The 20,768-nt window shown below is 49.8% G+C and overlaps 7 protein-coding genes across 7 annotated transcripts; 3 read left to right on the forward strand and 4 right to left on the reverse strand.

Moving 5' to 3' along the window:
- The first annotated feature begins 288 nt into the window (after positions 1-288).
- BO85DRAFT_394795 (actin-related protein 2/3 complex subunit 4 family protein) lies at positions 289-1,438 on the forward strand. The gene is made up of 5 exons (XM_025656930.1): positions 289-486; positions 542-636; positions 706-1,132; positions 1,188-1,232; positions 1,281-1,438. Exons 1-5 carry the CDS (start codon positions 484-486, stop codon positions 1,287-1,289), a joined length of 579 nt encoding a protein of 192 aa, XP_025517118.1. The 5' UTR covers positions 289-483; the 3' UTR covers positions 1,290-1,438.
- An 827-nt stretch (positions 1,439-2,265) lies between these two features.
- BO85DRAFT_519022 (uncharacterized protein) lies at positions 2,266-4,388 on the forward strand (the record flags this gene model as incomplete). Its single annotated transcript, XM_025665011.1, has 5 exons — positions 2,266-2,658; positions 2,711-3,118; positions 3,173-3,235; positions 3,283-3,591; positions 3,695-4,388. The coding sequence occupies 5 exons, from the start codon at positions 2,266-2,268 to the stop codon at positions 4,199-4,201; spliced, it is 1,680 nt and encodes a 559-aa protein (XP_025517119.1). The 3' UTR covers positions 4,202-4,388.
- Positions 4,389-4,573: 185 nt separating this feature from the next.
- On the reverse strand, positions 4,574-6,329 carry BO85DRAFT_448157 (tRNA wybutosine-synthesizing 3 family protein). Its single transcript, XM_025659874.1, has 2 exons — positions 5,477-6,329; positions 4,574-5,241 (listed from the first exon to the last, which is right to left on the reverse strand). Exons 1-2 carry the CDS (start codon positions 5,948-5,950, stop codon positions 4,723-4,725), a joined length of 993 nt encoding a protein of 330 aa, XP_025517120.1. The 5' UTR covers positions 5,951-6,329; the 3' UTR covers positions 4,574-4,722.
- Positions 6,330-8,662: 2,333 nt separating this feature from the next.
- On the reverse strand, positions 8,663-9,588 carry BO85DRAFT_264730 (uncharacterized protein). The gene has a single exon (XM_025655044.1). The coding sequence runs from the start codon at positions 9,239-9,241 to the stop codon at positions 8,774-8,776; it is 468 nt and encodes a 155-aa protein (XP_025517121.1). The 5' UTR covers positions 9,242-9,588; the 3' UTR covers positions 8,663-8,773.
- A 3,154-nt stretch (positions 9,589-12,742) lies between these two features.
- On the reverse strand, positions 12,743-13,111 carry BO85DRAFT_486815 (uncharacterized protein; the record flags this gene model as incomplete). Its single annotated transcript, XM_025663407.1, has 1 exon — positions 12,743-13,111. One exon carries the CDS (start codon positions 13,109-13,111, stop codon positions 12,743-12,745), a length of 369 nt encoding a protein of 122 aa, XP_025517122.1.
- A 1,382-nt stretch (positions 13,112-14,493) lies between these two features.
- BO85DRAFT_448159 (uncharacterized protein) lies at positions 14,494-15,519 on the reverse strand. The gene has a single exon (XM_025659875.1). It carries the CDS (start codon positions 15,054-15,056, stop codon positions 14,811-14,813), a length of 246 nt encoding a protein of 81 aa, XP_025517123.1. The 5' UTR covers positions 15,057-15,519; the 3' UTR covers positions 14,494-14,810.
- A 4,233-nt stretch (positions 15,520-19,752) lies between these two features.
- Positions 19,753-20,314, forward strand: BO85DRAFT_265240 (uncharacterized protein). Its single transcript, XM_025655046.1, has one exon. The coding sequence runs from the start codon at positions 19,852-19,854 to the stop codon at positions 20,146-20,148; it is 297 nt and encodes a 98-aa protein (XP_025517124.1). The 5' UTR covers positions 19,753-19,851; the 3' UTR covers positions 20,149-20,314.
- The last annotated feature ends 454 nt before the right edge of the window (positions 20,315-20,768 follow it).

A 20,768-nucleotide genomic window follows, 5' to 3' on the forward strand; every position in this document is an offset into this window, starting at 1 on the left:
CTGTGGTAGCCCGGCAGGGTTAAAAGGCGCGCAGAACCTGGTATTTTAATTGACCATGGGATGTAGTTAGAGGCTGATTTCACTTGTATTATAGCTTTAATCATGTATGTCAGTCCATATAATAGAGACTATATCTACACTGGCTATGTAGAGTGACCTGGGCGCGTTAACTGATTCTGCCGGCAAAATACTGGAACCCCGATGCCATTTGCCGGTTGGCCGCTATCGTCCGCCGTACTACAGGCTACATCGCTGCCGGGCGGCGGGACGTTGCTCCTGACGCAGCTATTCAGGTACTTAGGTGACGCCCGCTCTGGTAGTTAAGGCTTTGAAACTCATTGGGAGGTTCTGACAATTTAATCGCGGATCCTCTGCTTGCTAACTGTGCCTTACTTGCATTTTAAACAATTATCTTCTCATCAAGCTCGCCAGCGACCTTCTACTCAGCACTCCGGGGCGCCGCCTATACGTCACAACCGCATTATGGTGATTATCAACCTTGTCCAGGGGTTCGATTCACAGACCAAGCTGACAGGACCAGTCTCAATCATTGCGTCCATACCTGTTGGCTGTTAGATCCTCGCTAACGGCAGCACTCGCGATATCGAACTTCGCTTCTCAAACCTCCGAAAGACAGTACGTTGGGCCGATTCCCACCCCCTCACCCTTATGGGTCAGATGAGGCTAATTCAGGTATCCGGACAGCAATGTTCCCGAAATTGAAGCCGCAACTTCTCCCGAATTACTTCTCAACCCCCTTACAATCTCCCGGAATGAGAACGAGAGGGTCCTTATCGAGCCCAGCGTGAACAGTGTCCGTGTCAGCATTCGCATCAAGCAGGCAGATGAGATAGAACATATCTTAGTCCACAAGTTCACTAGGTTCCTGACGCAGCGCGCGGAATCCTTCTTCATTCTACGGAGAAAGCCAGTGAAGGGTTATGACATCTCATTCCTTATTACGAACTTCCATACCGAACAGATGCTGAAACACAAGCTGGTGGACTTTATCATTCAATTGTATGTTTCATCTGCTTTGCCCATATATCGTTTGATAAATGAGAGGCTAACGACTTCTTCGTCTGATAGTATGGAGGAAGTGGACAAGGAAATCTCGGAAATGAAGCTTTTCGTATGTCCCCTTGTGTCTCTGATTGATGGAGGCTTCTGACCAACATTTCCTCTAGTTGAATGCCCGTGCCCGTTTCGTTGCCGAGTCGTTCCTGACACCGGTAAGTCGCCCTGGTTACCTCAGTTGAACCTGGCTGATAGGATTACAGTTCGATTAGATCGCCCCAGCTTCATGGTTGGCACATGACCTTGATCTTCCCTTCCTCTCAGGAACATATCGTGTACAGAAGTTTGATGCATGTTCCTTTCCGCAGTCGTCCATATTATATCTCGAAATCAAATTTGTAGCGACCATTTCATCCATTATAGGGAAATCCAGGCTGTATAGAGCCGAACACTCCGTTGTGTACGACTAAGTCTGAACAGGGCTGCCGTAGGTCTCAGCATAAATTACCTTCCTAGAACCCTCTGCTTGCCATGACAGTGCAGATGATCATATTTAGATGGGGGAGATTCATCTTCTGAGCTTCAACCGGGTCGACCCGTTGTTTGTTCTCTCTCGGTGCACGGTGTGTTCCATTTGCACACTAATACAGTAGCAAAGGCGGCAAATGCAAACGAGATTGACAGCATGAAAAGTAAGTTACCTTGTTCTTGCCTCTTCATCTCAACAGTGAACAGAGGATCCGCATCACACTGTACACTCGACGGGTCCCGGGGAATCTTATCAGGGACATGTGTTTCTTCTATTAACCAGACCCGCTGAGCACATGGCTCTTTGGATGGCCTTCACTCGGTCATTACATCTCTGTCGTTCATGGATGCCATTTAGATACCTTCCCCATTACCTGCACACAGTTCATCAGATGATACTTGAGTAACACCTCAAGTGAGTAACAGTCCTCACATACAAAGAGACCAGTGAATTAGAAGATGTGGCAGCGCGTGTAGGGTAACAAATAAAGACCCTCCTCCCCCCCCCCCAAGGATCTTCTTCTGAAATCATCTTACGACCTTCTCTCGCTGAGTTGTTTACGTTACCTTTCTCTCTGCTCACTTGCTTCTCATATTTCCCACCTACTCCCTCTTCCTCGCTCATCTTCATCTTCACCCTCACGTTTTCACTTTTTCTACTGCCATACAGACTCGAACATGGCGTTTTCCAGACAAGACCACCTTTCTCACAAGCTCAATATGCCTCCCTTTGGTAGGATCCCCATCAATCTTTCCAGACCTCAAGAGCCACAGTACAATTCTGTCGCTTTCAGAAATGTGTATTACGACCCTTTCCTAGGCTACGCCCCAAACCCATCTGATGATACCGTCTGTATTCCCTTTGCTACCAATCGCCTCACCCCGGTTCCTGTCCAACCAGGTCGGCTTGAACAACCAGGAGCGTCCTCCACTCTCTTGACCTCTTCTAGTATCCCTGCCATGAAAATCGGCAACAACAAGCCTGGACCCTACTTGAATCTTACAAGCTATCCCAACCCCATTAGCAGAGCTGCTCCGTCAAACGAGGTGCCATACGGGAGCTTAGTCCGCTATATGGAAGCCCCTACCTGGGGTGTTATGAAGATTTCGAACGTAAGTAACTGACTGACTCGTTCTTCAGCAAAGTCTACTAACCCTGGGCCAGATCCCCTACTCCATCACCAAGCAGGAGATCTTCCAGTTTGTTGGCAGACAAGCGCGGCTTGTTGCGGGCCACGCAGTCCACATAATTATGGAGCGTCCCACTGCTAAGACGATGGATTGTTTTGTAGAGTTCGATTCGACTGAAGACGCTGAAGAGACGGCGAACCGAATCAACCGCATCTATGAATGTGGACGTGCGCCTCGACTCGGCAATAGGCACGTTGAAGTTGAGATCAGCAACCAAGAGGACCTGCTGAAAGATTTGTTTCCACGTGCAAAGTGCATAAGCTGGGAAAATGGTACGCCTAAAGTCGTGGAGAATACTGACAGATATTCCACCGGCTTTACTGGCTTTTTTACCAGCGAAGAGATCATCGGCGCCATTCGTCACGCTGAAATGCCTCAACGTGTAAGCCCTTCAGCCGACTTCGTTTCAAAGCAGAGATGTCTAACAACTTCTTAGTCTCCATTCGGTGCCAAGTGTCCCCAGCGTACTTACGAATCTACCATAAGCACGCTCTATAAGGTAGGTATTGATTCCGATGAAAGTGATAGTATTCTGACAAGGGATAGTTTCCTTGGTATGCAACCGACATGTACACCGTGCATGACCGTAATCAGCTATTCGAATTGACAAACCGTCACATACGTTCTCTGGTGTCACGGATGGAAAAATCCAAGACCGTTGGGCTTGACCAACGTCTGCTCCGCGAGCTCCTCTACGCCGGTCTAAATTGCCCCGCATTCAATGAGCGTCAGAAATATACTCTTTGCATTCACGCCGGCGAGAAAAGCGAGATTCTCAAGCTGGGAGACATGAGCAAGTGGTTCCCCTTCGATACTCTGGTCTACCTGCCTGGCTTTGACTATGACACCTGCGCGGTATGTATCTCTTCAGAACTCTATTAGTCTGTCAATACTCTTCTTGGCGTGCCATCTAGTCATGCATTCTTCGCCCATTATTTCCTTTCACTGATAGTTGCAGCAGTTGTATGCCAGTGTGATCGCAAACGGTAGATTCGAAGGCGCCTGCCGCGAGTTTCCGAACAATTTCCCTGCTGACAATACCACTCTCATATCACCCTTCGGTCGCATTTGGTTTGAGTGGCCAACCGATGTCGCTAAGAATACTCTTTGGGTTGATGCCGTTAATCGTGAGACCAATGTGCTCAACTGCCTTCTTCAGAGCGGATCCATGGGAACAATCCACAGACCACTTTCAATGGCTAGTACCTCAAGCAGTGTTTCCCCCACCTCTCCAATCACTGATAAAAGTGTTCCCCGAAACGAGAATGTGTCCCGGGTCAACGTTTTGCAGGCCTCATCGCGTCGTGCCAGCGAATGCTGGAACAGCGGCAGCGGCAGCGCCCTTCTTGATACCGAAGGCATTTGGGGTCAGAAAGTATTCTTTAGCCCTCCAAAGAAATTCCGAGCTCCTAGCCACCGCATCACCCATTCATCGCCCAACTGTCTCAAAGATTTGAACCAGTGAGGTCCACCGTGGCAGGAGTAAGGATACCGGGGATATGCTGTGCTGAGCGTTTCTGAATAGGTACTGTCTTACCTGAATTGCCTTCTGGACAGAGTTCAGGATCTGCAGATTTTAGTTGTATTTCCATATCTTGGTATTGCGGCCCTGAATCAGAAGAGGAACCGTCATGTATTGAAGAGAAACGAAGAAACGATCATGACTAACGGAGTACATTGGTTTATGGAAATGGTTGGGTTTAGCGATTTAGTGCGATGTGAACTGGGACCACAACGGGCTTGCATCCCATTGGGGCCATTTTATGCTCGCCTTGCTCTGCTGTTTGCTTTGCTTTTCGAAGTCCATTTCTTCTATTGAAACAAATTCACATACAGCCAGGTGTTGACGGATTTTTCTTTCATTGAGCTACTAACGTGAAACTGAAACTGATGCCTTTCTTCTCGTTTCTTTGCATAATGTTTTCGAACTCATTCCTGTTGTATTCGATTTAAATAGCCAATAAAAACCCGAATCGGGAGCTCTAATTACTCCAGACTTGCTCCCGACAGATCCAAATCCGCGTCATCATCCTTCCTCTGATTTTGCGCCAGCTGCTTCCTCTTCAGTCCTTCTGCCCTCATCCTCTCCCTTCGTTTCTCCGGATCCTCCCAACCAGGGGGCTTAGACTTTCCTTTCGCTTTTGTGTGGTCCGTCGAACAAAGATCTAACAAATTCGCGCGGAATCTCTCCTTACGTTCAGAGTTCACAGCGAACCTTTCATTCGAGATAGCAACCAGCATCTCGAGAAACTCTTCTGTGACCAGACTGCGGATGATGGGTTCTCCATTGTCATCATTATCATCATCGGTTTCTTCACAATACCCGATGACAGACTCCAATGAGAGACCGGCAGAGCGCACGGCGACGATGGGGCTTGGGCCCTCAATGTCATTTGCCTCTAAGCAACGTAGACTTTGCAGTCCGCTCTCACGAAAGCCGGAGGTTGAAGCGGCAGATAGCACGGGGTGAGCGTGGTGTAATGTGGCCGTCATAATATGGAGGATCTGTTGGAAGAGTTTGTCAGTAAATGAGCATTGATGAACAAGGTACGTGCTGTTTTGTATGGAACGCAAGTCTCCATAGCTTACAGGGCAAACCGGAGGTTGGCAGTGATAAGGCTGACACTACAAACCCGGACACTCTGTGGCATGACAGGAATACACCGTGGCAAGAATCATGGCAGAACGCAAGCGTGGTAGGGACCAACAGGGAACCAAAGAGAGGAAGGGAAGGACGTACCATAGGCTCAAAAGAAAAGCGCACGAGACGCGGGGCTTGACCATCCTTGTTTAAACCGGGTGGCCTGCCATCCCCGGGCATCATCCCAAACAACTCATGCAGTGGCTGGCGCTCTTGCTCTTTTTCTCGCACTTTCCCATATTCTTGCAAGGGCTCATGAGACACATATAACCACTTTCCTGCTCCTTTGCCCCCGGAAGGTACGAACTGCCTCTGCTGTTGCTGCTGCTCGTCTGACACCGCTTGCTGCTGCTGCTGCTGCTGCTGCTTCTTTCGCCCCTCCAGGAATACACTGATCCTTCCCGCACAGCTGCTAGTGGTCACTAACCCTGGTAGGGTATTAATATCATTGATGAGGATGCGAATACCTTCATCCACAGAGCCTTTCGGCGATAGATCAGTATACTCTGCGTCCGGGATGGACAGGTCTGCGAGAATCTTGCGCTTGCGAGATTCAAAAACCTCAGGGATCATGGTTGTCGATGGGGACTCCATGGAGAGGGCTGTCGTGTGCTCCTTCACTATTGAGTCCTTGCTTTTCGAGGACTTCTTCGAAAAGACGCATGCAACGAGTGTTGGAGTAAACTACTATAGGCAGGCTAGAGATCCAAGGGCCGCTAGAGGGGTCGTTTCGCTTGTCGAAACCCCTCCCCACTATCTCTCACCCTCCGAATGATGAAGAGTAACGCTGATGATAAAGTGGATCAATAGGAAGTTCTAATCCCAGCGCCTCACTTCGAACCAGGGCTACACCAAAGTATTGGTCCTTGTTGGTTGGTTGATTGATACTGCTCGTCACCCTGGTGGACCTGCAAAATCCTTCTCGAACCTGACGTCGACTTCCCGAGCGTACGCACTAAGTTTAGCGGTGCGGGAAGCAAAGAAAGTCACCCGCGCTTTTCCCACGCGAAAAGTGCCCCAGAAGTTACCAGCCTTCTGGTCTCAGTTCCCGGTCCCTTTGTCCGCGTCGAACCGCCTGAAAGTCAATCTGTCGCTAGCTACGGAGTACACCCGTACCCGGACCAGGGCCAATGAATTCGTCTAATAACGTCCGAACAGCTTATATTGATCATTGATTTCCTCGATTCCGCTTCATATTCATTCGACCTTGCATCAAGGCGTACCTTAGTAGCTAGTGTTACCCGCCGATAAATCTCCCTGCGCGCAACTTAAAAGAATTGTACGAACTACCAAACCAAAAAGTCCGCAAGTCCTATCCATGCCTAGTCGATCGTCTCGGGCCGTTCCCGCTTCGGCAGCAGCTCCAGTGTCCGGCGCCAAAAAAGGCGCGCGTCTGCCAGACTGTCCGAATTCTCCAGAAAGGGTTCGAAGGAACAAAAGTACGATGACACCACCTCTAAGAGAGCCACCAAACTACCGCTCCAAAAAGCAAATATCTTCAAACAACAATTTCCCGGGAAACGAAAGCCCGAGCCTTTGCAGGTCTGTACCGTATTCCGCTAGCCACAACAACCCAGACACGTCATTCCCCGCATCCTCTGGTGGAAGAGCAAGGTTATTGAGCGCAGCGCCCCCAAAAACACAAGTGATAAGTGCTTAATTCCTCGGGAGTGTATTGAGAAGAAGCTTGAAAATAGCCAGAAGGAAGCAGAGCCCAATATACCTTATTGAACGGGTCAGAGGCGAGAAAAATTGGGTGTCGTCGAAGCTGACACAGCCACCTCCCCCCATAAACTCATCGCTTATGGTAGGAGAATCTCACAACTTGCTGAGCCCTTGGCAAGGAGATATTCATCGACAAGCCTAGATTGACCAGTCCAGAAGCAGTGGCCTACCAGACAAGACCTTCCCTGCAATACAAATTCAGTTCTTTCTGCCAGAACTCGCTGAGACTTGAGGGGTTCGTTTCAGAGGTAGCATCAAGACCAACGTGTGCGCATGAAGTCATTACACTTCAGACTGAGATTAAGTTTGAGCTAATTTCAGGGCAAAAAAGCGGGTTACCACTCATATACTTTTGAAGTGTTTGAGAAGCTCACTGATATGCTCTCTGAAGGACAGCCCGAATTCAAAAACACCTGGAGAGATATAGTAAGTGAAGACGAAAGGCACTCGCTCGAGAAATTGACTGCGGCGAAAGCCATCATCCATACGCCTTGCTCTAAACACTTGGCATACGCAGAGACATAGAATTCAGTATGGATCGCACACCGGATAAGGTATGATAGAATGTTGTATTTCTAACATTATCACTTTGACTTTCTGTGCGATGATGCTATGCGAGGCTAGCCAAGCTAACCATAGATTCCGAGTAGATACAGTTCACCGTCACTGGGCTATGAGCATATGTTGCACTATGCTGAGACTGGTGTCAGCTAAGCCCTTCCCAGTTTTTGCGCAGATAAAGAGGGGATGTCCCTACTTACTACGTTTCATGCCAGCCTGAGAACTTGCTTTCTCGACGGTTCAGCAGAGACGAAAGAACGCATACGCCACGGTCGCAGTCACTCCCGGCCCATGCGTCTTCCTCGTCTTGCCTAGCAACCAAGAAGATCTTCCACTTCAATCGCAACATCCAAGACCACTTGACCCATCAGTTTGAGCTTCTTCCCTCGCTGTTTATCGCTTCCCCATGTGCTAAACTCGACAATCGGTGTTGTTTTTCGAGGGATGTCGGTGGGTTATTCAGCTGAAACCGTGGTAGCCTCTGATCAAGACGCCTTGTGATGAACAATAGCAGTCAACGGGGATTCGCTGTGGTTAGAGCCCGAAATCTGGAGGCATGAGGCTGAAAAGCTTTAGCTTCGAGGCGAATGGGCTTGAACTTGAACGACTCTAAAGCAATCCTGAGGAACCTTTACGTTGCTAAGCTTCAGCACAATGCTGAATGATGAAATGGGTCAGTTGCGGAGGACTTCTGCAAGCACATTGAGCAAAGCGCACCCAAGCGAAGGCCCAGGATATCTGGGCCTCCCTCGCCGTCTCCATGTTACCTCTGTCCGGCAGACGTCGAAAGGCCATGACAGTGATTGCAAGGCGATCTTCTTGCATTTTTATTTCAGTCCACCACGCTCAACGAAGGATGTGCCTGAGTCGGTCCCCGGTGACACCTAGGGAGATTCCTGGTCCATCAGTATTATTGCTAATACGTCTCATCTGATTGGGAACATGGACGTCATCATTATCCCAGGTATATAAGTACCATCATCTCCCAAAGAAGGCAGAACGAGGGGGACAAAATGGAAGATGGCAAACTGGTGCCAGATGGTGAAGCATCTCACAGGGGGATGTTTGCTAGCTCTGACGGCCACTTCCGAGCTGTCACACTCTCCCACATCAGGGAAAACGACATCGTTCGGCGTCAAAGACTGGAAAGAAAAGCCCAGAGCCATCTCGACGAAAACCGCCGCATCTAGGATCAATAGCCCCTGGCCCCATGAAAGGGGAACACACCAGATTGGGGATGCAGTTCACGGCCTCCTGGCTGCCTGTGATGGCAGGTCTGCCGTTGTTCTGGGTTGGAGGTGTAAGCGCAGCCGCGAACGGGACCCTCCGACTGGGCCTACCCGAACCGTGTCTGCGCTCCGGCTTTGCACCCTGGGGCCACGCTGGGTGGATTGATTCTTGCACTTGCTGGCTGTGTCCGCCCAAGACCGTCGGTGGATCACTAGATTCATTACTTTTAGTCCCAAGGTGCTGTCCAGTTCTTGGTTCTGACACGGAAATTGCCTGCGCCGTCCCACCAAAGTGCTTTGGTCTCGAAGAGTTTTCTGCACCGTCTCTTTTGTTTCCATGGTTCAGCATCTGCCGCCGTCCCGGCGGGTCTCCGCTTCGTCCAATTACGATACTGGGAGAGCTTCTTGTCTGCCTAGGGCTACCAAATCGATAATGAGAATATCCAGCTGCTCCGTCTTCGTTGTTTCACCATCGACGCGTCTCTCGCAGAAGAAGAGGGGAAAGTTTGGTACCAATATGCACAAGAGAGGATGACAGCTCTGACTGGGATCATGGAACCCTTCGTAAGCCATGCCACCCATTGTTCCCTCGCTGTTTAGCCTTTCCCCCCGCCTGCCCGCGCCTGCGTCTATTGGATTTTAGTTGCCGTATCAATCATTACAAGGCCCTTTCCACTGTGCCCCTTGCCCCTCCTCTTTCCCTTTCCCTACCTAGCCTCACAGCGGTGTGTCTTCGGGCGCAATGTTACCCACCCTCAACCAGTTGTACTCAGAGGATGGTCAAGTGCCGCGACAAAAGCCTGTCGTGTTGTCAGAACCTCGTAACTGACCTCAAGAAATATCATCCGACAGGTCACGTACTCCAATAGCATCGTCGAGTCGATCCAGTGCAGGAGAAAAACAGTTCAACCTCCGAAGAGATGGGACAAGTGACTCATGGTTGGGGATCGTATACCCTGATAAGGAACTCCAGAACCGTGAGTACTCGTCGGTTTGGTGTGTAGATTCTGGATCCGTAGGTGAGTAATGTTGTCTCATTGCCATGGTCATCTCCACCAATGTTGTCTCTCCTACACCTGTCCTGTGGATGGGAATAACCTTCCCGTTACGGACGGTTGCGTGGTGTACCTTTGGTTTACAGTCTTTCTGGCTCTCGATCGGGTCCATGAGAGGATCAGGATGCTACCACATTTGCTTCCCTTTGACCGGTTATCCTGTAAAATCGGTACGACATTCGTTCCTTACTGCGCTAAGGACCTGGCATACTCCAACACCTAGTTCCGGGATTCCCTTACCGCCAGTTCTCATCCCCCAATGATGATGGCCATCGTGCCAATGACCCCCAGGACTGCGCGGGACTTTTGAGATTCAGGCCTTCAGGATGATACTACTGACGTGCATGTTATGGCCTGCTGTCCGCGCGCCGCAGCCGGGCCGTCGGACGTGCCGTTAGCTCCACGACGTTGGCCATCTATCAGCAGCAGCAGGTTATCCACTTCTGCACGAGTGCGAATTCGTCCATGACTTGACTCTCACAGGTCACTGCTTCCCCTCGTCCCATTGAAGCAAATATCCGCACTCTGCATCAGTGCCCAAATGGCTAACGCACAATTCCTTGTTTCACTCCATGGTCTTGTAAGACCTGAGTGGGGGGGGATTTGTACAGCCCCTCTCCCCAGGTTGTCATTCCCCGGTCTAGCCAATGCTACGTCGGAAGCATATCCTCTTCGGTCCGGACAGCTGTAAGCCCTGAGGGACCCAGAAGAGAAAAAGTGGAAAGGGGGTGTGAGTGTGTGTACCGCACAAGAATAGATGGAGAGACAACCCACCCCGAGAAAAAGGCCTCCGAATCAGCACTTGCAATTCCATTGCGCCTTGCGAAATCCTTCTCCCGGGCACTACAAAGTTGTCTTGCCTGCAAGCCATGAAACCTTGTGCTTGTCGACGATCGGCCATGATTCGACCCATCGTCCACACTACTAGCGGGGCATTCCGCTCAATAGGCGCGCATCCCATCGTTTACCCAGTGCCCATCGCTTCGCCCAACTTCCATTTCTGGCCTCGATAGGCGATCATAACTCATTTCCCCCTCAATGGAGCTCTATCACCTTCTTCCTGATTCGTCCCCCTTTCTCATCCCCCATCATCGCTACCGTAGGAGCTGATTTCCCTTCAGAAGCGGTGACAGAATTCGCAGTGGAGGAAGCGCGCCAGGGTGGAAAAGAGACGCGGAACCTGAGCCTTCATTGTGTGCGTCGTGGGGCCCATCTAGATTATGCGCGATATCCGTGCTCAAAACTCTCTTTGTATGGCCGATATCTTCGTTCGGCTACGCTTAGCACTGGATCCGCGATATCTCTCGATATGCTTAAGTGTAATTGCTTCTAATTGCCTGTGGAGCCTCTATTTCCCCTCTTCATGTCTCCAATAGAGACTAGATATTCCCAACTTTTTCGGCATTACCGTGACTGCAGCCCCTCTCCTCTTCCCTCTCCATCCTCCTCGGGCACAGAGGTGTACACCAAGTCCCACCACCCTCCCCCTCTCTCCTCTTAAGCTAGTTAGGCACACAGAGGAAGAGGGGTGACTAGAAGGAAACAAAGACACATACATACATGATTTGAAGAAAAGTACAATAAGAATACTCCTCCAAATTCAAGTACGCGGAAATGGAATAATAAACGTCATACCCGTTTCGGTAATTGGAGCCAAACAAAGAGTTGATGGCACAACTCAATAATACGGGCCCCAATTCGAGCTGAAGAGTAATAGTACTAGTAGCAGGCTGGCAAAATCTTTGCTCTTATTGTTCCAGATACGGAACTCGTTTCCTGAACACGATGTACTGTAGTAGTTGGTTACTCTAAGATTGATTGGTTGGCTGGCTGGCTGGCTGTGTACCACCCTTTCCTGTTAGTGGGAGAGATACTAGACACGGCAATGAGTTTCGGTTTGTAGAAACCGTTCAAGAAGGTTGTAGGAGTGGTTGGTAGGGAATAGGACCATGTCATTAACAAAGAGGAAATATACTTCGTACTTTGGTTTCCCTAAGAATCGTGCAGCGAGCTTGACGGCCTAGACGCATGTTTGCTTTTTTCGAAGATTTACATCCTAATCTAGATAGCGCGCTGCTGGTGTCGCTGAGCTCCTCTATTCATACGACGTGAACTTGGGTCTGCTTCGATGCAATCCTACCCCCCCCCCCCCCCCTTTAGGATGAAAGACAAGGGAAGAAGACGGTGGAAACAAGGAGTACCGCCTGCCATTGTTCCACCCTTGCATACAACCGGCCGAAGGTAGAGTGTACACTCCTGCTGTTAATCATGGTTGGTTGACTGCGGCTGATGACCGCGCCCGGAGATTAAGTTACTAGGAGCAAAAATCAACAATGTGATGTGTCGTCGGGTGCTTTGCCGTAGATCCTTGGTTGCTGGTTACGAGAGCCCACCCCCCGGAGCGCTCTACCCAAGTATCTTTCCAGTCGATCCGGCAAGCAGGACTATGGATGAAGGATTGAGCAATACCAGCACCAGCTGACCATCGGTTAGTATTATATGTTCAGAATATTCCCCGTCGCGTTGTTTTTGTCCAGCTAGCAACGCGTTGGGACACTAGATTTAAGTTAGGATAGTATGAAGTGAGAATTGCCCGCGTCGCCCGTGGCTGTGAGCACTAGAAACTGAAGTAGTATGTAGGGGAACTTGATCGTTTATTTCTGCGAGCGGGGATCTCGAAGGTTGTGTGGCCTGTGTGCATCTGCTTCGGTTTTGCCACCCTGACGGCTTAGGGCCCAGGAGGGTAGAGAAAGGCGCGTTAGCGAGTAGAGTGGTTACAAGCCATCCCTACCAGATCAGGTATCGGTCACCAAACTCTTCTTCCCGTGCCTAACCTCCCATCCCATCGTCACGCGACGAGACGCCTGGACGGGGAGTGTAAGTGTACCATCCAGAGTCCTCGTACAGGTTGTCACACTTGGATTGCCGGGCTCTTTATCACAAGATGTTCCCATGTGCAGGGGGTCAGATGCGCGATTCGAACCGACCCGAACCGAAATAATCCAGAACTGAGAATGTAGGGAACAGAAGGGGAGATTCTGGTACGACTTCGTGGCGCTGAAGCCCAGATCTCTCCCCTTGGACCGAGTTCCGGCTGGAAAGAAGGGCAGGGCAGCCTGGCAGGGCCGTCTGGAGTTGTTTGTCTCCTCGTTTCGCCACGTCATAATATGAGGAAGATCGCTCACACTTGCCCGCACACACTTTCTACCCGAGCGAGCACAGACTGGCCCGGGAGGTGAACCTGGTTCTCTGCCCCCTTCTTCCTTTAGGGCCAAGCCACTGAACCATCACCCTAGGCCAGTCGCTCTGACATGCCGCCATGGATGCATTACCGACTGTTTCCGACATCCACGCCAGCCCCAAAACGGGCGGGGATATTGTGATGGGCTGACCCAGGGCGCCTGCTCATAGGCCCCCTTGTCATCACGTGACCGTAGCCGTATGCGGGCTGATCGATGATCCCAGCTAGCATGGCGAGCTTCCCGTCTTGCTCTTCCCGTTGCCGGCGGTAAACTAATACTGTTCAGGTCCAAACGATGATTAGTTAGTTCCCAAGTGGAAGGATTCCAGACCGCCTTCCTACCGACAAACGCGGCTCTCCGGCCTGGCCAATTACCCCAAAGCTTCCGTGCTTATGCCCTCGGAGACTTGAAGAGGAGTAAGGTACCTTACTCACCTACGTAGGACTAGTACGTTGGTTCCTAGTACCTCCTGCAGTAGCACCTCACAGGTGCTTAGTGCCAGTCTCCAGAATTCTCAATGTTGCCTCCCACGGTGGACAAACATCCAAGCATCATCACGATGATGACGCATGATGACTGGATGCCCTAAGTTGGGCCGCGGAAGTACTTCCTCGAACCCCTGCGCCCAAAGATCACCAGCCACCATAGAACCATGGATTTTGCTGGCGGCCAAGAAGAATCGGCGTTGGTCACAGTGGAGAAGGATTCTGGAGATACCGGAGACAACGACAACCAGGAAAGAAAAGCCCACCACGCAGGTGATGGTGGGTTTTGGCGGCAACGGAAAGACGCGGACGCCAATGCACGGGGCCGCTGAGGGTCGAGAAAAACGTGGCAAAGGAGACTAATGGACGAAGGAGAGAAAAGGGCAACGCACCAAAAAGGGAAGGCAATGAGCTAATGAGGAAACGAAATTATGGCGCGCCCTCAATTGCGACCGTCGTAACGCCGCGTTATTACCGGTTATAGTATTACCGCGTTTCCGGCCGCCGGTTTGGTTTCGGTTTCTGTTTTCGTTTCCGTTCCCGCTTGTATGGTACCAAAGCAAAAGATACCACCACACTCAGGCCCCCAAGCCAAAAGCCATCTCCATTTATTTGGGCCCTTAGGAGGAAGCACATATTATGTGTGTTGTATGGGCGAAAAAGTGAGGCTGGCTGGCTGGCTGGGCTGGGCTGGGCTCTGACAGTTCAACATGTGGAACAGCAAGCGGGAAAGCGCAATTTTCTGGCTTGTTGCAGCATCCTTAATCTACTTACATGATATGAGCGAGGTGCATGGACCTTGTGCGGTGTGCTGATGTGGGAGCACCTTACCTGAGTTTCCTCCAGCCATTGGGGCGTGTGCAAGATGCGAGCTCTTATCTATCCTGTTCAAGAAGCAATGGATGATGCTTTTCTTCGCTGTAGGTCAAGGGCGCGAAACCAAACGCATCGGAGCCTGCAAGTCACTGATAGTTGACCGAGATGAACAGCGACGGAGTGTGGATCTAGAAGGTGAAGGAGCGGGAGACTGAAGGAGAACAAGGAGAGGGACGCTTAGGGATTGGAAGGTGCGAGGGGGCCATTGAGGCTGGAGGGTGTTGCAAAGCAGGAAATGGAAGGAAGGGATCGAGTGTCATTCATTTTGGCCCGATCAAGCGCATTGACAGAGATGAGACAGTTTTGCTGACATTAATTACCTTTTCATCTTCAGTAGTAACCGTCATATGTGGTAGATTCCGGATGAGGAAAGAGGATGATGACTTGGATAGCATGGTCCTCGCAACTCTCAGATACTCCCACAGAGACACACACACTTTCGCTCTCACACACACTACACTTCCTGCATAAGATCGGCGGGAGTCGGGGCGGCCCGTCGTGGACATGACCAGGAGAATGACTAGCAGGGCGACGATGATAGGGGGGCCGGTTGCCCAACGCCCTGACACAAGCGCCTCTGCATCCGGATCACAGCACCAATCCTCGGCTCCGTTTGCGACCGTGCAATTCCGACAATCTTGTTCTGCTGACGCCTTGTTCTGTTCGAATTGAGAATTATTGTGCGCTCGAGGGTCGAATTACTTCTTTGATTGTTTTGCGGTTTCGATTTTTCTTTAATTTGACTCCATAATGGCTCATTTTCAATTACTGGATAAAATGATTCTCGTATCGACACTCGTTGGAGTCGAAGGAGGGTGTGCCCTCAGAAAGTACTAGCAATACCCTAACGGCTTGCAGCCACAAAATACAGGCTAAGTGGACAAGTTACGGGAGTGAAATAGATTAAAGGTTCACTACTATGACACGATGAGAGTGATGACGACCACCAAAGACAAAATAAGATAGGAATAAAATAAAAAACAAATTAAAATTATAATTATAATATTAATAATAATAAAACAAAGTAAGAAGAAAAAAAATAGAAAAGAATTGCCAATGATGAAAAGAAACCTTGTTCAAATGGGAATGTTGTTCTTTTCCAGCACTCCCCCAAAACGGAAGTTACTGCTGTCACACGATACCGTCGACTGATGTCATGCTACTGCTTCCTTCGTCTACGTTGACGACTATTGCACCCAATCCCCGACCACCTACGCGAGAGATAATCAGTCAATGATAGACTCAACAGATTATGGAGGGTGGGAACACAAAGGGGTTCGCCTTTGGCCGTGCTATCTCAGTGTGATTAGGTTGCAGATGCTTGGACTTGTTGCGGATGAGAGCGGTGATGACTCTGCCTCCACAGCGAATCGTCGTTGCCAGCCACGTCTTCTAACTTCCACTAAGCACCTACCCATGAAGGGCTAGAGACTAGCTCCCTTGCCGCTCCCATGTGCCCAGTGGGTGCGTCCGTGTCTGCCTGTCTGTCAGATTCACCGGTTTGGAATCTCTTTCCCCTCAAGAAGAAAAAAAAAAAAAGAACACTTCGGCCATTGCGACATAAAACAAGGATCTTGGCCGGCCCCATTTTCATAACTTCATTGAATCTTGGATATGTCACCAGACCCCGCACAAACATGCACTTCCACAGTCCACACACATACTCGAATCCCAGGCTCCGGGACACGGGTGCTATCTCTCCGAAGAAAATAAAATTGGAAAAATAAAAAAACGTTGTGGCTGACTACTTACTATCTATCCCGTAACTAATCAACTAACTACCACACCCCAAATACCCATGGCCGTTTCCCGCTCGACAGAAATTGAACCGGGTGACGCTAATGCAAGTTATTTTCAATCGCTACCGATCGGGCCATGGTCATGCCCGTCTGGCGCCGTCCCAAGGCTGTAGCACTGGGAAACTTAGAACTCCCCACTAAAAGTGTGTCTCTCACGGCCCTTCCCTTCATTAACTAATTGATGCTAGGGGGCGCCGCTCGCTCATACTAAGTATCTAAGCGCCATCCTTTGTCACAGGGCCAACGCCGAAGGATGGTCTTACACATCATACGTGCGACTTGATCCAGAGACACACACACACACACACACACACACACACACACACTACTTGGATAACTCGTGAGTGAGTGTCAGCCTGATTTGTCAAAGCACAGGGACACGCACAAGCATTCTGCAACCTCTTTCCGGGCTTTCCTAATTCCAAGATTATCTCATCGTCGTGCTCGACACCGCCACAATATCCACCGATTAGATGCCTGAAGCGGCAGGTGGGCAAGCGCGGACCGAGCCTATCATGTCGGTGCAACCTCTTAGGCTTGGTATCAGCTTACCAGTGTGCGGACTCCTCCTACTAGTCAGGTCTTTCATCTGTTTTCAGCTCAACACAGTGTCGTGCTCGGGGCGTTCATACCCACTGTGACCACTGGAGCCGCACACCATTGTTACCACCCTCGGATACAGTGTCTGTAATCATGCATAAGTGGAAGCGCCCTGCTTGCCACTGATCTGTTCAAGACGTGACGGTAATCCCGGTAACCAGGCTCACCGCCTAATGGATCCCCTCTCCCATTCCGCCCGTGTATAGTGACCTCCACTTCTTTCCACAGGACGGAGGATGGTGGGTGGTTATGTGGGCTCGCACCTTGAGACAAGAGAACGCGAGAGAGAGAGAAGTGTGTCGAACCCACTCTATCTCTCTCACAAGCGCGAGGACAACTTTCCCATCGCCACTTTAATTATTATTGCTCCATCATCCCATGTGGCCGGGACCTTCGATGCCCCTTCGTATGAGCTCCAGTAGAAGGTCTGATCCATGGAAAGGACTCAGTTGGCGGCCCCGCCGACCCAATGAAACGCGAGCAAAGCGTTTCCGTATCAGCAGCGCAATTTGAGCCCCGGTACACATGCCGCTCACCGCACGGTAACTCAAGGTATTTATCGCCGGAACCGAACATCCTCCGAGCGACCCAACCACTGGGTAGTAAGTACTAAGTAGTGCGTTACCGCTGAACCATGAACCGACAAGAAAAGAAAAGGGAACCTAAATTCACCGGGATTTGGTGCCCATGGTCCCCGCGCCGTGTGCCAATCAGCTGCCGTGCGACTACGGTTCGGAGCGCTCCTTTCCCTGCTGGACCCAACCACAATCGAGGCGTCGGTAACTCAAGGGCTTCTTCTACGCCAATGAGATAGCGCCGCGGCTGTCGCTTAACCTTTGGACTGACTTGCATCACGCCGTGCCCACCTCCGTGCCCACTCGTAAAAACGAGCTGCTTTTTGCGGGGACATTCTTAGTCGAGTAATGGATTTTCTAGCCCTCTCTTTCTTACTTTCTCCTCTTCCTCTCTCTCTCCACTTGGATCAACTTTCCACTTTCTAATTATTTTTTCCCTCTTCCTTTCAGAACAAATGGTATGCGATCTCGCCTGTGTGTCTTTTTATCATTCGTTGAGACGGCAGAAATTTATTTCTTGATTCCTACTTTCTTTTCTTTTTTTTTTGGCCCCCAAACACCGTTACCCCATGGCTTACGTACAAATCTGAGCAAATCGAGTAGGTGAGTAGTAGTCTATTTAGCACGTTAGTTAGTTCAGTAGTATAGTCTGACTTGACTACTACATTCGGTAGTACGTAGTGGGGGGTTTTCTGTTAGCAGAAATGGATGTGGAAGTTTGCCTCTGTGTGGCTTCTTCTTTTTCTTCTTCTTCTTTTCTATCTTTTTGTCTAGTAATAGTCTAACTCAAGCCACTTTAAAAACCCCCTCATTTTTATCATCTATTCGACTTTCATCTTATTTTATTTTATTCTATGGATATTAATCTCCTTTGTTTTCGTATCGTATTATAGAGTACGTACTTAATCTGAAGGAACTTCAGAGTAGGTAATGGATGGAACATGGATAACCCGCGCCTCGGACCGTATACCCAGCGAATCTAGTTTCTTTGTGTGTCAGGTTCGTTCAAGAAAGATGGAAGGAATCCATGGCATTGGGTTTGGTTTTTCCAAGGAAGGCACACATACTACGGTATCCCTTTCCGCGCAAGATTAAATCTGGAGTATCTACAGAGACTAAGCTACTAAGGTTAGTAGTACTACTACGTATGAACATGGGAGTAGTAATTGAGTAAGTAAGCGTTGCAACATTGTATTATGGCGATAGTGATATGGTGGTGATGATGATGATGATGGTCACACTTGAAAAAGTCCCCATACCACCATCGTCAGGATTTTCGAGGTTCTGTGACCCAATCGTAATTCTGAATTCTGAATGGTCAGGTCGAATTTCGCTATTGGTTGAAAATCGCAATTTCTTAATTTCTTTCTTAAGTTCTTTCAAAGCAGTAAAGAAAGAGAGTTTCCATCCATGCCCAGTGGTGGTCCTTACCCCCTTTCGGAGCAATGGGACGGTACATCCGCCGCGCGCGGGAGTATCTCGCATGTCCCGGTCCGGGCGCCCGCCCACACCCTCATTCTCTTTCTACTACGTATCTAACATGCCTGAGGTAACTTGGAATTATGGGGCCTGGAACCATGTATGTGTATGTTGTTGGTTCCTTGCAACCTCAGGTACCATCCCTCTTGGGTTTTCGTTTGATCATTCATCCATGCATGCATGCACGCATGCAATCAACCCCGAGGCGAGGGAGAGAAACGAGGGGAGCCTGGGTAACAAACGGTGGGGTGGGTGGTCCACGCGATATGCCTGATGCCTTGATCCCGTTCAATTCTCTCCAAGTCAAGTCTCAGGCTGCATATCTGAGCTGCATCTATTGCTGATAGCCCTTGCGGACGGGTTGGACCGTACCGTTCGAAACATGCCCCAGGTATGGTGGGAGGATGCAAGGGATCCTGGGTATTGGGGGCCATGGGTAGTATAGGTAGCCAATCCCTCATTGATCAGAAGGGCCGAGGGTTAAACCAGGGAGATAGTAGCAATTCGACAGATGATTCGTGCGTATGGTGTGAGGGCTGGTCTTTTAGTATTATTACTTGTTAGTTTTTTTCCCCGTGGTGATGCTTTTATCTTTTTATTTTATTTTTTTTTCCCTTTCTTCCTTCTGCTAGTCTGTCATGACAATTAGCTCTGAGAGATGCAGGCTCCCGCTGGTGACGAGTCATATTAGAGACACGATCGTGAAGAATTGATATGGTGCAGATGTTTGCTTGTTTGGGAGCCAGTTTGAGGGAGTTCCCAGTCGTGCTGCCCCAATCAAATGATGCCAGTTTGGCTACAGGGATGTGTGTTGGATAGAGTCCTGACCACAACAAGGCAGCCGCTGCATGCACGCGGGCACTACTGCGAAGCATACATATTCTGCCTTTCTGTTCGGCAGAGGCCCGGGGCGCACCTTGTTGTATGTAAGTAGTATATTATACTACCTTCGTATGTACCTTGTATTGTCATACAACGACCATACAGTAGCGTCTTATCAGCAATTTCTCATTTCTTTTTCTTTCCAGCAGGCAGACGAAAGCCTGAAGAGGATGCAGCCAAGCTGTGCAGTAAGGGTAGTTAGTGGCTGTTCCTCGCATGCGCGATGCAGCAAAGGCGGGCAGGTATGTATCATTGAGAAATGACAACCACTTTAGTTAGCTGCAAAGTACCTACTTACCTTCTAAGCTGGTTGCAGCTGATGACCAGCTTTGGGGTGTTCCCTTCCCCACCCCTCCTTTGTCTGTGAAAGCGTCCTTTTCTTCTTCTGCAGTTTCACCCACTATCCCTCCCCCGGTCATCGGATCATGGTATGTATGTAAGGAGTGCCCAGGTACCGGCAAACAAGGCCCCGACAATCCCAATAATCATCTTTGGAGGATGCGCTGAGGATGAAATGAGTGGGCTGGTTCGAGACACTGTCTGCTTGGTAAGAAAGCCACGATGCATTGCTCCGAGGCCCCGATCTGTGGTACACTAAGTGGCAAGCAACCATGGTTCAATATTGCCCGGCCCCCTTCGTACCGGAGCTCTGGGAATTGAGAAGAAATACCAAATCGGAGGTAAAACCACCTTCCTAATAAGTTCCCCATCGAATAATTGGTAAACGGAGAAAAGGAAGTGAATGTGTTGAGAGCTGTTGGGTTTTTTCCCCAAAACAAAGCGAACCAACTTCGTTGGGAGAAGAAAAAAGTACTCCGGGACAAAGGAACACAGCATGAGGAAAGTGGGACATTAAGGCTGGATTCCCACACTTCCTTTCCAT

The sequence above is a fragment of the Aspergillus piperis genome, assembly GCF_003184755.1.
Source record: "Aspergillus piperis CBS 112811 unplaced genomic scaffold BO85scaffold_6, whole genome shotgun sequence".
In the NCBI taxonomy this organism is placed as follows: domain Eukaryota; kingdom Fungi; phylum Ascomycota; class Eurotiomycetes; order Eurotiales; family Aspergillaceae; genus Aspergillus; species Aspergillus piperis.

What these genes read in the sequence shown, in the direction of transcription:
- BO85DRAFT_394795 (XM_025656930.1), top strand. An exon ending in TCTCAAACCTCCGAAAGACA is followed by an intron (nt 637 to 705) that starts GTACGTTGGGCC and finishes GTATCCGGACAG; the next exon opens with CAATGTTCCCGAAATTGAAG. An exon ending in TCTCGGAAATGAAGCTTTTC is followed by an intron (nt 1,133 to 1,187) that starts GTATGTCCCCTT and finishes CATTTCCTCTAG; the next exon opens with TTGAATGCCCGTGCCCGTTT.
- BO85DRAFT_448157 (XM_025659874.1), bottom strand. Translation starts at nt 5,950, where the DNA reads ATGATCCCTGAGGTTTTTGAATCTCGCAAGCGCAAGATTCTCGCAGAC. An exon ending in GCTTTTCTTTTGAGCCTATG is followed by an intron (nt 5,242 to 5,476) that starts GTACGTCCTTCC and finishes CTCTTCCAACAG; the next exon opens with ATCCTCCATATTATGACGGC.
- BO85DRAFT_264730 (XM_025655044.1), bottom strand. Translation starts at nt 9,241, where the DNA reads ATGCTGAACCATGGAAACAAAAGAGACGGTGCAGAAAACTCTTCGAGA.
- BO85DRAFT_448159 (XM_025659875.1), bottom strand. Translation starts at nt 15,056, where the DNA reads ATGTCCACGACGGGCCGCCCCGACTCCCGCCGATCTTATGCAGGAAGT.
- BO85DRAFT_265240 (XM_025655046.1), top strand. Translation starts at nt 19,852, where the DNA reads ATGCACGCGGGCACTACTGCGAAGCATACATATTCTGCCTTTCTGTTC.